This window comes from Lepisosteus platostomus, chromosome 13 (genome assembly GCF_059453375.1).
Source record: "Lepisosteus platostomus isolate fLepPlt1 chromosome 13, fLepPlt1.hap1, whole genome shotgun sequence".
Lineage (NCBI taxonomy): Eukaryota > Metazoa > Chordata > Actinopteri > Semionotiformes > Lepisosteidae > Lepisosteus > Lepisosteus platostomus.
This window is the reverse complement of record NC_142623.1, coordinates 17647608-17664668: the sequence shown is the minus strand read 5'-3', so window position 1 is coordinate 17664668 and position 17061 is coordinate 17647608. Positions and strand designations below refer to the sequence as shown.

The 17061-nt window shown below is 42.1% G+C and overlaps 1 protein-coding gene and 1 long non-coding RNA gene across 3 annotated transcripts in view; one reads left to right on the top strand and one right to left on the bottom strand.

Moving 5' to 3' along the window:
• LOC148650130 (uncharacterized) overlaps positions 1–17061 on the top strand; it is a 77653-nt gene that overhangs the window by 36506 nt on the left and 24086 nt on the right. The window contains exon 3 of one of the 2 annotated variants that reach the window (XR_015926036.1): positions 16182–16702. The exons of the other annotated variant lie outside the window; for it this stretch is intronic. This is a non-coding gene — a long non-coding RNA (uncharacterized LOC148650130). Of the gene's footprint in view, positions 1–16181; positions 16703–17061 lie in introns of those variants that run through there. 2 annotated transcript variants of the gene reach the window in all.
• nfil3-5 (nuclear factor, interleukin 3 regulated, member 5) lies at positions 3925–9635 on the bottom strand. The gene has a single exon (XM_088603635.1). It carries the CDS (start codon positions 9215–9217, stop codon positions 7583–7585), a length of 1635 nt encoding a protein of 544 aa, XP_088459761.1. The 5' UTR covers positions 9218–9635; the 3' UTR covers positions 3925–7582.

Genomic DNA, 17061 nt, shown 5'->3' with positions numbered 1-17061 from the left:
ACGACATACTGTAGGGGGTGTTCATAATGTTTGGCCAGCGATTGTATAAACCAGCCTCAGGGTGCTTTTCCTACGTCAAGGCAGGTACCTCTTTTGCAGGTATGTTTAGCATGGGCAGAAGCTGAAGTGAGCAAAAATCGAATGCTTTAGGCCTGCAGCTGAAAGAAAAAACAGCACCTACTACTTTAAAAAGCTGTTTCAGAAAACAAACCAAGTTTGGCGATTTGGAAAAGTCATCAGTGGGCGTACTGAAGGTATCATCTCGATATTCGCATCACGACTGTGCAGGCAACAGTTCACAGCGTTAATTACAGTGCATGTCAGAGGTGAACAGGATTTTGGGGGGGATGGGGTGGGGTGGGGGGGAGTGTAGGTTTTTATCTTAAATTTCATTTTTGTTATGGGGCTGTTAACAAGCACAGCAAAGGGTATCTTTATACTGTTGTTGAGAAGAATCGTGCCGACAGCATGGAGTTGCAGCCGGAATGCCACTGTTGCCATGCCAGCGCAAGCCTATTAATACACACCTGCGTGGTTCGGTGTCACACACGTGCTGAGAAACATGTGGGCTGCTGGATTTCCGTGGGTCAGCGTGATGCATTTGTATGACCGAGCCAAACAACATCAAAAAGTCATGTTTATTACTTCTATCCTCTTCATTATGGAAAATGGAAAGAGTGAATGGGCTACATTTAAAAAAAAATACATGTAAAACTAAATGGGAGTTGCCAGAACAAATAGGCCACAGGGATCGGATTTAATGAGTGTCCATGTTCTTCTTAAGAAGAAAACTTGATTAGGGAGTTAGAAAAAGCTCAGATAGGAGCAGAGCCCAGTCATCAGCCTTCCCAAAACCACCTACACCTAACTCCATTTCCAGTGTGGGACTTGTCGGCTCGTACACGTTTCAGAGCTCGTCTTCAGTAGGTCAGGGAAGTACGCTTGGCACAGAATCTGCAGCCAAGTTCAGCGAGTTGCCGGAATGTAGGGCACCATTGTGTGCTGAAATTAGAAGCCCCAGTCCCCTCCTGAGATAATTGTGTGTCATTGGGCTGGCTGTGATTTTCATTCAGGTGCCAAGAAAAGAAATGCTCTTTCCCGGCTCTGTATTGTTTTATCTGCCTGTAGCAGGGGATCAGCTTCCACATGCATAGAGCTAGCTTCCCAGGTGCGTTAGACTACAAGTCATCATTAAAGGATTTAGTGCGTCATTGTCCCTTTTTTTCATTAATTTGGTTATCAAGCTCCTTGCCTTTAAACTTTCCTACACAGATCTAGTGTCTCTGTCAAGTTCAGATTGGGCGTGGCAGGGAAGGCTGGTACAGTTGTTCAGTTCTGTGTTAGTCCTGTTTGTGATGGCTCCCTTGGAAGCATATTTTTGGAGGTTGTGATGCACAGACAAAATTAACCTGTAACAGTTCACATCTCTCCCTCCCCCCACTTTCTCCATCTTAATAGGAAGAGAAGATATCCTGATAACATCAGGACAATAAATAAATGTGAAAGAAAGCCACCGGCAACATGCAGTTTTAGTTAATGAAATGCAGTTGTAACGTTTCAAATTCTAACACATGACAGTATTGTACTGCCTTGTAATCTACGTATGCATGAAACACAGTATCTTGAAATCAAAATAAGGCTGACGCAGAAATGACATCATTTTGGCTTTCAAAGCCAATCAACTTCTTTCGGCCATGTTCATCCGCATCCTGCAGTTTGAACAGTTTATTTGGCAATCCTGTGTGTTTTGACCATGAGATGTGCTCATGGTGTTATCAGGTTTTAGCTACCAGCTGACGTTATTCACAGGACGTGATATTTCTACCTCCTCCTTGAGAAGAAATATTGAGAACAGCTGGACTGATCGCACTGTGTTATGATGACTGACTCCTTAAACTTGTTTTGAATCTGTATTTTAGTGGGATTCAGTAGATCAGATTATGAAATATTTGTATTACATACAGCAGGGTCTTTATAAACATGTCAAGTTAAAAGCATGTCAAGAATTTCCCTTTGACTTTAATTGATTTTGCTTTCTTCTTTGTTAGTATATGGGCATGTTCATTACTGGTTTGTGTTCGGTTTACAGACCCATATGTCTTTGGTTTTGTGAAACACAACTGTGACATCTAGTATACAGTAAGACCCAACCACAGTTTTAATTGAATTATTGACAGATAACCGATACCTGTGGTTTCTTTAACAAAACTGTTGGCATTATTTAATTTCTCACATCTTATCACCTCATGTGGTGTAGGCTCAGCTTTTTTAGTGTCTGCATGTTTCTTCCTCTGCTGTTCTCTGAGTAATAGCTGCGGAAGTGACATTTCACAGGTATGAACTGTTCCTGGGAGGCAAATAAATTGGCAGAAGTAGTGAAAAGCATTAATATTACACCAGGGTGGTCCTTAGCTTTTTGTAGAGCCATTTATTGCTTGTTGACTTTATGGATTAAGCATACACTATTTTAGATCTCTATTTCCTTGTGCTTGTCATTGGTCTAAATAACAATCACGTGATCAGACATCCCTGTCTGTGTTGGCGACGTCATCCAAGTTTTCATTACTAGCTGATCCAAAGCCATATTCCATTTGATTATTTTGCAAAATATGAAACTGATCTTGAGCTGATCTTGAGATCTGTTTTGAGTCAATTAAATCAGCTAATTAAAGATCTGACTGCCTAACATTTCTCCAATGGCGCTGACTAGGAAAGGTTAGGTTCCCTGGCTGGTCCCTGTGCCATCCCACCGTAAGACAAAGGGAAACCTGTGGTACCTAACTTCAGGGTCTTCAGCAAAACTACAGAATCCCCGGTCGCTTAATTGAGCTAATTGTTGGCTTAATTACTTGAGATTAATTTGACCTTTATCCTCTGATCAGGACATCTGTGTAATGTTTTAGGACAGGAGTCTAGAGACCATTGAATTTTGACATTTGTCTAGAGCTGGACCAATCTTGTTGGGACACTTCAATTAGTAAGAAGATAGTGACCAGATATTTATGACAATCTTCTTTTGTTTGTAAGATTAGATATTTTCTCACTTTACCAAGCTTTTAGTTATAAAAGAGACCTTTTAAATAACCTATTAGGCCCTGGGTCAAACTGTCATATGCTTACTGCAATAGTTAATGCACCTGGTAATGAATGCTAGAATTAATCTTTTCATCAGCTCTGCAGTCTTAAAGTATAGCATCGTAGAGTAGTGGTGAGAACTCTGGTGCGTTGCTGGTGTACTCTTGAACAAGGTGGTTCACACAGAGTGATTCAGAAAATGTCCTTCTGTATACAGTACGTCAGTGTAAATGAGTCAAATCGTCAGTGTAAATGAGCGCGTTTTCTCAGTTGCCTTACTTGGTTACCCAGGTTATACCTGGTTAAATATAGGATTTGACTGATTTTTATTTGAGTTAAGTCTCACTGTATAAACCCGATGCAATTGGATAAAGATTGCTGTTTTAATTTTGAAAAAGTATTGTCAGTAATCCCAAAAATGGCATTTTACCGTGACTTAGTGGACATTTTTTATACTTGGTCAAGTTGTGCCTGGATTTATTTGGGAAGCTGCCTTCTGCAGCATTGTCAGGCACCTGCTATTCTTAGAGACTGACATCTGATCATCACCAGTACTCTTATAAATTGTCTCCTCTGTGGAGAAAGGATAAGAAATATAAATTAACCAAATGCATCTGCCCTGGGGCATGTTTCTGTCTAGTTCCTATTCTGTCCAAAATGTTGGGTTCAGGTTATTGATTGGGTATGACATCTACTCAAACTGTGTGATATGTTCTTATGGAATTAGCTCAGTAATCTGGGCAGGAAAAAATATTTTTGCATGGAGTTTGGTCCAGTGTTTGTATTTGAAGTCAACAGTTTTAACATGTAATGAGATTTAGCAAGGAAGTACAAAGTAGAGATCCCGTGCAGTTTTCAGAAATTCAGCATCCTTTTATTTTTTTATTTTTTCATTACCATCAAATATCAACATTAGTGTCCTGCCGTTTTTCCAAAGGCTATTTTTTCTGGTGGAAAAGCCTTCCATCCTCCACCCCCCACCCCACCCCCCCACCCAACATCAACACAACAGAGGGACGACGAGCCTTGTCCTGAAAAACCATTCATCAAAAAAAAACACAGCACTGTATACACAATGAAAAGGGTGGGATTACAGAATCACAGTTAAAAAAATGGGAAAAGAAATCAAACAAATAAAAATAGAAAGAGAACGCAGAAAACCTTACAACATTGTCATTGAGAAGAGCTGTACATTTATACACCAGTGCCAGTTTCAGAGCACTTCAGAAATTACAGAGATTGCACTACAGTGCAAGTATAGCATTGTTACCTCATATGGCAAGGGGATTAAAGGTGTATATTACAAAGGGGAGGCACACTTAACAATGCAATTAATACTCCTTTAAACGTGATTGTCCTTGTGGTCATCTACTTCTCAGAATCTGATTTACTGGGTTGCACTGTTGTAGTCTTTATAATTCCTGGGTTTTTTTTCAGACAGCAGCAGTGCATACTGTGGTGTTCAAATAAATGCTTCCAAAGCAAAATAATTCTTGAAATTGCTTTGGTGCTATACTACAATGGAAATGTGGATAGCCTATAAGCACTGGGGAGATTTCATAGAGGTTAAAAAAATTGTCCTAAAACCAGCATATACATCTGCATGTGTATATGGTCACTGGCCAAAATATAAGGACCATACCCTCTTTAATTAGATAAGTATGCTTGGGCCTCTAAGAGCAGTAAGCACAGCTCCAACAGAGTGATTCATGTATTCCACAAGGGTTTTGCTAAACAGCTGCAGCACATTCACATTCTTATCCACTTCAGCTGAGGCTGGGATGAGAGATAATGGAAATCGGGGTCAAACTGCGTGTTCCACTACTTTTTCCACATTCCAGCAGGACTGAGATTCTGGGGAATGGTGATGGAAGCCCGTCTCAGGCTCTTCAAATCAGCCACACATTCATATCACTTGCCAACAAATATTTTGAGCACTCAGTGTGTCTCTAGTCATTGGGTATAGCCTTCATGTACTTTATGATAAAAAGCAACAGCTCTCGTGGCAAAACAGCCGATAATATATGTATAGCAATTAAAAATCAGATTGGATTATTTAGATAATGGATATTCTGATCTTCGATTAAAAATTGGATTTAAAAAACATTGGTTCTTTTCACACATTGGAATTATAGCCTGACTCAGAGGCTCCTTGACCTTTTATCTTCTGGAGAAGGGGGCTCAGGGCTGTATACTGGCATACAAGACAATTCCCAATAACAAATGCAAGCTGTGGCACAAATCCTAACATTGCAGGAGCTGGAGCTGGAGCCGGCAGCTGGAGGCCCAAAAATAGCCACAGATACTGTTGACAGAGATCTGTGCTTATTTTTGTCGTGACCATGCAGCAGACTCGTACTGCCTTCTAGAAACGGCATGCCCATGACCTCTATCGCGTTGGTTAATACAGAACAGAATTTGCATGGGATGATAGCTGCAGTTTTTTAATTAAGCTTAAGGCATTCAAGTAAGAGGGTTTTGCTATTACACTATGCAGGGTATTTTGCCAAAGTGGTTGTGTGCATAAAAGAACATTTTCCTCTAGTTTTTCAGTTGTTCAAATGTCCCAGCAGTTTCATACCTCAGACATCAATTTGAGAGTGAGAACTCAGTGCCATCCTCATCTGTTAGAAAATGTTAAGACTCTCATTAGAAGGTAGTGACAGGTAAAGACAGATCTGATCTGTTTGCCTGGGAGGAGGGAGCATGTAGCACTTTTTATAACCTACATTTAAAGATTTACAAGTGGGTAATTTGATGAAAGAGAACTTTGAGTGTACCCCAGCCTGCAGGGTTACTTGGAAACCATACCCTAATTTTATGTAGGGAATAGGTTTTGATATAGTACTGTAAAGTACACATCAGTAACATTGTACTCATTTTCAGTTGCTGAGAACAGTGCATAGCATTTAATTAATTTCAGAAATCTTGTGGTACCCAGCCTCACAATGTCATTCACACACTAATAAAAGTCCAGTATTTACAATAACCCCTTATGTTGTCTAAACTCAGCTTAAACCCCACACTTCTCACTCTGAGACGGGATCTATACTTTTAGAGTTCCTATGGGTTCTTAAAGCTGTATTTTCTAATTGAGGAGGTTATGAAAATGTAACAGTCACAAACAAACAACAATGCTAGACTGTTTATACAGATACAGCTGTTATGGTAATGGTACAGTTGAAGGGCTTTGAAATGAATTGAGTGCAGAGCTGGAAATGCCTGCTGGTTTAAAGACTGTTTGACTGGTTCTAAGATTATAAACTAAGCAGGTTTTTTAAATAAAAGTTGGTGAAACGTCATTGGAAAAAGTTACATGGTATTGTACTTAAAAAGCAAAGAAACTAAAGAAACATGCTTTCTTTAATTGAATAGGATACTTGTTAAGAATTGGGAATTACAAAATTGACCAGATTACAGAATGGACCTGATGTAAACATTCTCATATTAATTGCTGTCACTGTCAATCTTGCAGTACACCGAAAAGATGTTCACTTTTACCACATATACTGAGTATACCTGAGTGGCTTTTATTAAATTTGTACAATGTACTGCAAGTCAAACTCATCACATGCTATAAACTTGTGCTTGCTCTCAGTTTGTGATAAAGGAGTTAAGGTAAACGTCTTTCCTGATTAATGTAATAACCTTCATTCCCTCTTGTTGATAGCGGCTTTCCAGCAGGGCGTGCTTTGATAAATCTCTGCACTCTTAAAGCCCACCCTGAAGCAAGCAAAATCTCATTGCCTCTGGGTTTCTTGTGAGCGGAGGCTGGTATTTGTGGTTCGGTGAAAAGATTTTCAGGCTAAGCATTGTTTCAAACAAGACAGGTTTGACTGTGAAACACATCCTGACATTGACAAGAACTGTCCAAGCCGCTCTCTTCTGTTTTTTTTTCTTAAAATATATATTTATATAATATGTATATTCATATATCACAGTAATGTACAATCCAAGTGCTTGAAAAAAAGGTAACCCAAAATAAAGGAAAGTCCTGGAGGGAGTGTCGGGCAGTTGTGAAGGGGAATGGAACTTGGAAACAGAAGCTTCTTTGGTCAAGGGAGTGTTCCCATCATGTCGTGCAGCTTGTGGAGTCACCTAGTGCTTTAGGTGTGTGTTGGCCACATGCTAACTGGACATAGAGGTCAAGCTTGGTTGCAAAGAAGTGTGGATCAATAAAGGGGTTGATAAAGGTGTTAGATTGAACATTAAGTTTCTTTTCAAAGCTTGGAAAAGGTTTTAGAACTGGTAGGGTTCCATTTTTCCATTTCCCTTCCACCTGCTAACGCCTTAATTAAGTGCTTTTGTCGTCTAATGAAGGAGAAAAAATCTGAACATTGATATCTACTGACAAGTTTGTAAAACAGTGCATCCAGATATCCAGCCTGGTGGATTATATTAAATTGTGATTGTTTTGTGTTCCAGGGCTGGCCTTTGTAGTCAGGGGTTGGCGTGTTTGAGAATTAGTGAGCCACCCCTCCCCCCAGCAGAGAAGGCTCTGTCATTTTCAGTCACGCCTCTTGTTCCGGCTGTTCACTCTCCGCTCTGTTTCCTTCTTCCCATCTTCCTTTTGTTCTCGATCTTGGGGTGCGGGTTTGCAGAACCCCAATGGGGTCTGGCTTTCCCTTGCTGAGATGCTGCTGTTGCTTGTTTGTTGGTTGACATGGGTAAGTGCTAGGTAAGGGTGCTGGGGTAGCACTGGGCTGCACACCATTGTGGCAGAAGTGTCATACTGGGAGTTGCCCCCATTGCTCAGAGCCCTGTACTTGAGGCGCAGCTTATGAGGAAGGGCTGTAGTTTTGACCTCAGTCTGCCCTTCGCCGGGATTCTGCGAGGTGGAGTAAGGGTGAGCTGGGGACACAGGATGGGACGACAGCCTGTGGTAGCCACCCGCTTCGGAACAGGAAGAGGAAAACGGGGACTCGTCGTCCGTGGAAGCATCTTTATCCGAGCTCCGGGGGTCTCCATCACTGGAGGAGGAGTCCTTGGCTGACCTCTCTTGATAGTACGTTTCAGAGGAAGGGCCACCTTCGTAGGTGAGCACTGGGGGCTCCTCATCTTGGGAGTTGAGGTAGGAAGGATGGTATGAAGAGAGATCGCTTTCCTCATTGCTGTTCAGAAGGTCTGGGGCATAAGAGTCTGGCCCAAGATCCTCTAGCTGGTGGTTCAGGTGCTGCTGGTGCTCCTGCTGAAGGTTATATGTGGCCTGTTCTTCCACAGTGGAGAATTCGTAGGTTGAGTCCAAGGTTTTGAGTTGGTGTGTCCCCTCCGTGATGGGTTCTGAACTTTCTGGCTTTGTGGGGTTCCCTCCCACTTGGGGCACGTGGGAGGCCAGTGTGTGCTGCGGTTCAACTTCTTGGGTCCTCTGGCTTTCCACAGGGTATGAGCTGCTACTAGACCTGTACAGGATCACGCTCCTCTGTGGGGCCAGGTTAGCAGAGGGCAAGCTGGCAGGCTCTTGGTGGTAATCCATGACTGAATCTATTTCCTGGTGGTGTGAGCCGAGACTGTGGAACATCATCTGGGTGTTCTCTTGCTCCAAGGTGTTGATGTCCATGCTGGAGCTTTCGTGCTTCACCTCGTAAGTCATGGGCTCGGGACTGTCTCGAGAGGACCCATCCGACATGTCCGAGAGCGAACCCCGGGGGGAGTACTTGGCCAGTGGAGTGTTGCCATCCCCTCGACTGGACTGCTCTGCCTCAGAAGAGTCTGAGTTGACCATGACCTGGGAGCCACTAGAGTAGCCGCTGGAGAAGTAGTGGTTGACGGAGTTGCCACCGATCTGCTGGCTCTTCTCCATGTAGGAGGCCGTGCTGATCAAACCGAAGCGAAGCTTGAGCTGCAACAGCTCTGTCTTGAGCCGCACGTTCTCCTCATTCAGCGCCAGCACCCGGTTCTCCAAGACCATGTCGTTGAGCCGGCGCTTCTCCCGTGAGCGCTTGGCGGCCTCGTTGTTCTTGCGCCTCTTCTCCCAGTAGGAGGCATCCTTCTTCTCTTCCGAGATGAACTCCCGCTTGCGGCGGCACGTCATGTTGGGCTTGGGCTTGAGGATGCGGGCGGGGCGGGCGGACGGAAGGCTGCTGCTGAAGGGTGAGAAGCTTTCTGAAATACCGAGGGAGTCCTGCGAGTTCAGATTTTCCATTGTTCTGAGGCGGCCAGTTTGGATTGGTGACGCCTGGCTGGCATTGAAAGGGACAATTTCCAAAGAGGGCGAAGGGGAGAAAAAGGATGATGGACACTGGAGCTTGGCTGAGGCGATTTTTTATTTCAAATTGACATTTAAGTGGCTAAATCAGACAAGAATTTAAGATGAGATGTTTGTGCTCTTCTGGGGAGGAGCCTCATTGGTTTCTCAATTGTTTTGCTTCTTTGATTTTGGTCCTCTTGTCATTCAAGTGTCTAAATTGGCTAGGAATATTAAGAAGAGGTGGGACTCCACAAAAATCTCCCACATTTAACACGATTTTGAAAGCCCAATATGAGAGGATATTTAACTGTTTCCTGTGGATGACCTTTGAGCCTTTTGCTAAATGAGCACAGTAATACTGGTGTCTGGAGGAAGGACTGAGTGTGCCTGCGTAGAGACTGTCGATGGCTTGCTCAATGGAAGTTTACTCTCAGCCCGTGCAGCTCAGGTATCTGTGAGAGCAGATGTTTGGAGGCAGTATTTTGTCAGTGACCTGCAGGAAGAAATGGAGAACAAGCATGTTATTCACTTCTGTAGGGAGTCGCATGATAATCTTGGAGAATCTGAAAACAATCACTTCAATGTTAGTAGTCAAATGCCCCAAATCACTGTGCTTAAGCATTTTTCTTAAAAGTACCAGTTTTAATGTGTGGTCAACAGGAGAAAAGGATACTCTTAAGTGAGTATATTATTTAAAGAGAAAGACAATATTTTGGCCTTCAGGCCATCATCAGCTGATACTGATAAGTTCACGCAATCTTTAACAATGGAACGAAGTAGGAAATACCTTTGCAGGACAGCAGATGCTGAAAATGTAAAAGAATGGCCATGGCCAACATCTCAAAGGCTTTAAGAATGAAGACTTTTAATTTATGAAATGTACAGACAAAAACACATGCTGGAAAACATTGATTTTCTGTTTGTGCCATGTTGCTTTGCAAAGTAACTACCCAGGATGATAGGGTAGAATTGTCATATTACTGTTTTTTTTAAAGAACTGTTTTTTAATGATAATCAAACAGCTGTCTCCTATGCCTGGCACATTGAGAGTTTCACCAAATGAGGAGCACATTGCTCACAATGGGAAATGTGATGAATGCGTTTTGTCATTTCGTTTATAAAATGTACCCCTACCCCTAAGTTAAACCATTCAAGGCAGTGGCACACAACACTTCTGCAGAACCTTTTATAGCTGGTCACACGATCTGATTATTTGTCATTCTGAAGGGACAAGGTCTCTCTGCAGAAGGAAGCAGGAGATGTAGCCACAGACACAGGAAACGAAGAGTGAGCAAGAATTTGAACTCCTGAAAACTGTCAGATGCGTGCTTTTACGACTGAAATCGGCATCAGTGAAAGCGTTTGACTGTGCTGTGTGAAAGCAGAGCCGTCCCCTTGTCTTCGGATGTGTTCCACAGGTGCAGTCAGCTCTGAGCTTTTCCGCCTGGGGAAGGAATCTGGGTCAGCCAGCCACAGCGAGGCCAGAGCTGACATTCCAAACGCACCCCCCGCCTTTTTTTCCATGACCTGATAATGCCTGTCTTTCTAAAACCGAGAAACAGAACCAAGCCATGAGAGATTAGGAAAGTCCTAGTCTTCAGAGCTTTGGATGGAAAAAAAACAACAATAAACGTACTAAAACGGGTGTACTATCTGGCTGAGTGCTGCTGCTGTTGCTTTGAGAGTGCGTGTGTGAGGGGGGGGGGAGGCAGTGCAGTGCCAAGTGATTTGGTAGCCTGGGCTTTGCCAGGCTTCAGATATTAGGGCAGTGCGCAGGAGAGGGCTCTGCAGAGGCCTTGAGCTCAGTCAAAGCCTGCCACACTGCATTAAGGCCTTTGCCTAATAGCTTGGCTTCCCAGATGTGAAAAATCAAAGAGAAAGCGCAGCCGCTAGTTTTAGGAGGAGAGGCGCCTTCTTCTCCTGAACTAGCAGGTGTAGTCTTCACAGCCCGTGAGAAGGGCAGTGGTGAACAAAATAAGCTGTGTCCCTTCTCATGAGCCTGAACTTGGGAGACACCTGGGGGGGACTTGTCTGGGTGTCATGATGCTTCTTTCTGTTTGACAACACAAAGAAGAGAGACCGATGGCATCCTTTGGCAAGAAAGGTGACTGAGTTAGTATAACTACTTGGTTTTGCTTTTGGGATTGTTGGTGACAGTTGTGTTTGGTCGTGCTTTTCATCCCAAAAGTTTCCAGTGTAAGAACTGTACTGATTCATACAGGTGTTTGCTGAAATGATTATTTCACTGATGAAGAAGCAGTTTAAGGGGCCCATTACTGTCTTGAATGTGTTTATTTTAATGTTATTATTGTTCTGAAAGTTTGGAATTCTATGAAACATTTGGTTTTGTTGAGTTTCAATTCAAATACAAGGAAGAAAGGTCCTAGTGAGTTGTACTTCTGTAAGGATAAATTGTCTTTATGAAGAACAGATGGCTCTGTTTTTGAGTGTGCAAGAACCAGGAATTTTTTCAGTCGGATTAATTCCCTAGCATAATGCTCTTTGTGAAATCTTCCACAAGAAAAAACACGATCATCAAAATATTTACTTATTCAGCTGTTAGTAGTGATTCATATTAGTTTCCAAGAAAATTCCCCAAGAAATTCTTAAATTTGCAGAAAGGTCTTTATGTGCATGTGCTCTGTAACTACATTAAAACCATGAACACGTCTCAGATTGCAAAACAAAAGTCTAGTTGTTTGGTTAGTTACTGTGATTGAATCAGTCAGTGCTTATTAGATCAGACCTGTTGTGGGCTCTGTTACAATCAAGTGACAATGTTAAAACATTAAACCTGATTTTCCAGGAAAACCTCTTAAATTTAAAGCACAATCTCTGCTGTTTTTCCACTTGCTCCCTTCCTCACCCTTTCCCTCTTTGTATTCCTTACTATTAACTCTCTATTTGTAACTCCTTCTCTCTGTGTCGCTCTGTCCCCCTTTATCAATATTTTGTTGACTCTTTCCTCCTCCCCTCTGGTTCCCTTTCTCCATCTCTCCATATCTCTCTGCTTTCTGTCCTTTCCCTCTCTGTTGCTCTGTTTGTCTTACTCTCTATGTCTGTGAAAATAGTGACTCAGAACAAGGCGATGAGCCAGAACCATGACAAATTTATTTTGGCTTATGAGGAGCGAGTGCGAAGTCTCGGTTTTTCCTAAACAGATGACACTCCGAATTCTCTGGGGGCTTGTTGACAAAAACTGTGATTCATGGAATTGAAGCTTTCCTCTTCATCCTTAAACATCTGGATCAAAGTAATAAGAGTTTCTATCCTGCATTCTAATATTGCTCATTGTAAACTTTGACAATAGATATTAAAGACCTATTTTGAAGTCGAAAGACTGTGGTTTTTAATTCGGTACCCCACGAGTCAAAAACTTTCTACACAATTAGTCTGTCCCAGCCTATTTTTACCTTTGTTAATCCTGGAGACTTTGCAGATTTTGCAAAACCTGATGTAGAAAGAAAACTTTAAAATTGTCCAAGCTATCGCTCTTCACATCTACTTTTAAAACATCACAAACTAGCTTACCGCATGGAATTGAGACCGATCAGGATATGTGATCTCCTCTCTAGCTAATTACTTCCCTAAACAAAGAATTGTATAATGATGGAAGGTCTGTCTTGATAATACAGGAAAGATGAACCATTGTCATCTCTCTGCTGTTCCACCTGTGTGTTGTGCAGTGAGGTCTGTCTTGTTCTTCTTCACCAGAGCCTCTCTTTGCATATGTTTAATCTGGGTCGATCTTATGGCAGGGCTTTTCCAAAACTTTTCCATCACTTTGTGGAAATGTGCAATTTAGAATAGCCAGTCAACGTATAAGCATGGAAAAACCCTGAGTGAACCCTGGGAGAGCATGCAGACTCCACAGAGAAGATGCACCAATCCAGAATCAAATCTAGGATCCAACAGCTGTGATGCAGCAGTACTAACCAAAATGCCGTTATACTTCTGTTTCTTCCTGAACACTTGCATTTGTTATTCCAGTATACAATCTGTTAAAAATACATTGATAGGCAAAGATGGTGAAAAACACCCATGAAGTACTTATAACATGGATGTGTATATGGACATACAGTAACATATCTTTCTGTTCATTTCCCCCTAAAAAACAATAAGGAATTTAAGGTATTCGAAAATGATTTCAGGGGTGGGAAATGAACAAAGAATAAAAAAAACAGGCACATTTAAAATCAATGCTCAATACAGCACCCACACATTTGTGTCATTGTCAAGGAACTATGGTGGGCCAAAGGCACTCGGAGGGCAAAGCAGAGAGCAGAAGGTACTTTTGTGATGACTGCTCTGAGATGAGCTTTGCAAAACGACAAATCCAAATCCAACCCCATTTCATTGCTGCTTTTAATAGGAAAACTTTTGCCGCGTCTTACTGACCTACAAAACAGGCCTCTACTGTAAATACTGCCTGTGTGTTGCCGTGGCTGAAAAAACTAGGTCAGTAGGCCTGCAAGTAAGGCAGAGAGAGAATTAGAGCATGCCCTATAAATAGAGAGAGAAGGAGGGAGGAGCCCGTTAAGGACCTTAATTTGTAGACGAGTGGGGAATTTCACCCAGACAGCAGACTGCACTGGTTCTAAAACGAGCTCTAAAACCTGAGACTTAAAAACCTGTGCCGATAGGGAACACACTTTACCATTTGCCTCCCCTGTGCTCTGTTTCTCAGTGACCACCCCAGCAAAAGACAGGTTAAGTACACAGTGCAAAAAAAATCCACCCCCTGACATCACAGATTACATCGCTGCCACATGTTATATCACACTCCCAGGGGTGCTGATGGGTGTCTGTGACACTTGCTTCTAATCCACCATTGAAAGGTGATATAACATGTTTTTCAAGAAGTATCTGCTGTCAGATGATAGGACATGCTTTCTGTTCTGCACAGCCACACTCTGTGTTGACCAGTCCTGGCCCTGGTGATCCTATCTGCTGTTCCTGCTGAGATCTAAATTTAACTCTGTGCTTAATTGAGCTAATCAAATGAGCAGTTTAATCCTGTTAATTGCTATCATTTCTTAAATTAGGAGATGATCCAAATTAACTGTTTTTAAAATGCAACTTTTTAGCTGCTGAAAATGATGACGAGTTTTCAAAGCGAACTTGCAGTTCACTTAGGATTTAAGCAGCTGGGAGCTCATTTGCATTTGTTAATGTTGCAGAAAGGCCTATTGCTGCAGTGATGAGAACCAGAAGTGGAATGATGTTCATGATTTGCAGAGAAAAAAAAAAAGCAACATCCTTTAGTCATCAAAATGCCACAGTAACTTTACCCCAAAGCTCTAAAAGTTCTGTTTTCCTCTTAAATTGGAAGGAAATCGAGAACTGTGTTTTTAAAGTTTGCTACTTTTCCCATGAAATCAAGGCAGAAAGAAAGAGATAAACAGTTTGCTTTAACAGCATAGCAACTGTTAGTAAATGTAAGTGCAAGAAAAACCAAAAATAAATAAGTCACTTCAAGTTATTGTGAACTCATTGTACATCCTCCATCAGCAGCAATTAACAACTTCCCCATTAACCAGCCTGGACATGTCAAGCCTTGAAAATCCAATACAGTTCACTGTGCACTGCTGTGTATCTATTGTAACCATAAGCTGTTTGCATTATTAGAATAAAAAAAGCCTTTTCCCTCATATTCCAAGTATGCTGTCGTTTGAAAGCTGTGTGTGCCAGACTTGTGTCTGTTCACCAGGCACGCTTCCACAGCACACCACACGGCTCTTAGACTCGGATCTCCATTCTTAAAAACAAGAGCTCTTCAGAAGGGCGGACTGCCTGGTGGAGCCTGGGGAGGCTACAGCTTGAAGTGCTGAAAAGGGGGCAGATTGACCAAGCTGGGTGCTGTTACACAGAACAGTTCTCATTGCTGAAATTAGTTGTTGACTCGAATGTTAGCATTTTCGTGCAGTATTGAAGTATTTTCTTTTACAAGTATGAGAGTTCAGTGAGGTGCATTGTTATAGCTTTCTGTTCTGATTTGTTCATCCTGTTTTAATTTCATTCCGTATCCAGTCATAAAACTATACTGCAAGGGTAGTAAGTTCCGTTTACACATCCTTTATAATCATGTAATGGGTTGATAACCATGGAGAAACTGTCCCACACTAAGGACTTATTCATTAACAATATTCAGATTGTTCTCAGAAGGTTTTTGTTAATAGATACTTCTGGGTTAATAATTGTGTATTATGCATTCATACAGTGTTGGCTGTATCCCCTAAACTAAAGTCCATTCATTGTCAGTAACTGCTTTATTCTTAAAACGGCCGAAGTGAGTCATAGCCTGTCCTGGCTGGAGCCGCATACAAGGCAAACTGAAGTGTTACCCAGAACACCATTCTTTAAACTGCAAAAGCAGACTGAGTCATGTGTCTGGAGAGTAGTGAGTGCACATCAGACCCCTAAACATGACCGGAGTCTGACTCCTACCAACTGGATCCAGATGAAAGACATCAATCTGCTTTCCTATCCATGACATTGCCGGCCTTATTTGTGCAAACTAAAGGAATGTTTGTGATATAAGTGGGAGTTTTTGTTTACCGACTGCAACCCATCTTTGTTTTCCCTGTAAACAAAATGAATCATTGAAACAGTAAAAACAAAAATTGCAGCCATGTTTATGTTTTCTAAGAAGGCACAATAAGTACTACATTCTCCTGTGTAATTTATCACTTGATAGCAACTCCTTTGTTAAAATGTTTCTCTAACCTGTGCATCCTAGTTAGATGCCTAGTAAATCCAACACGTTTTGCCAATGTACTTGTTAGACCATGTTCTAAAATGGTCTGAAAAGGTGCTTCCTGTCCTAGTAAATATCACTGCCACATGTGCTGCATTCCCATGCTCTCAGCTGCGACAAGAGAAGAGAGTGACCGATCTTTCATTTCTTTTTATCTTCTAGTCATCAGTCACGTTCAGGATTCCTGAGGAGGGCCATAAACTGTAACCATAGAAACCCCGCCTGGACAAATCACAGCAAGAAACAGGATCTGATAAAAAAAAACCTTCAATTGTTAAAAAGCGAAAACTCTTGCTGCCAGCCAAGAGGTTCAATTGCAAAATTGAAGAATTCCAGGAAGAAAACCAAAGTGCACAAGTGACGAGCTGACTTTTACCACTGAACGAAACTGTCTAAAATTTAGCAGTGCATTTCCACCACTGATGTCTTAAATGAAACACCACCCACGTACATTATCAGGTAAATAATCCTTTAGAGCAGTAAAAAGTAAAAGGCTTGCGATTATTACGTTTAGCCCTATTAATGCTGATGTTTAGGAACATCACACTAACTTTTTTTTGCCCTAATTATTTAGGATGGCAACTTGCACAAGACAGTAGGACGCATCTGTTGTCACATTTTGTTTAATTCTGCCTTAATTTGAACACAGATTTTTCTATTAAAAAAGAGAATGTCCTGATTTGTCTTTGTGTCCTGGCTCCCAGCAATGACCTTGGTACCCCCACATGAAAAGAATGTAGTTATGAGGGGCAGCTCTGATCTGTCGTGAAAGTGCATTTGTCTTTGGCGTGGTAAAGGAGACGAGTCCCTTGGTGACATCACCACGAGCCCACAGGGGCCACCGTGGAGCTGGGAGCCAGGAGCAGCCCCCAGATCACCCGAGCAATTATCAACTCAGTCGCCTGCTGAGAGGGCACAACATTTTGGTTCTGGTACAAAATGGCTTTCAGTTAGTGGCATGACCCAGGCTGGAACCCTTGGCATCTGGATCATAGAGCACAACCTGAACTCGCAGCAAAGTGCCCTTATTGGTTGGAGCCCC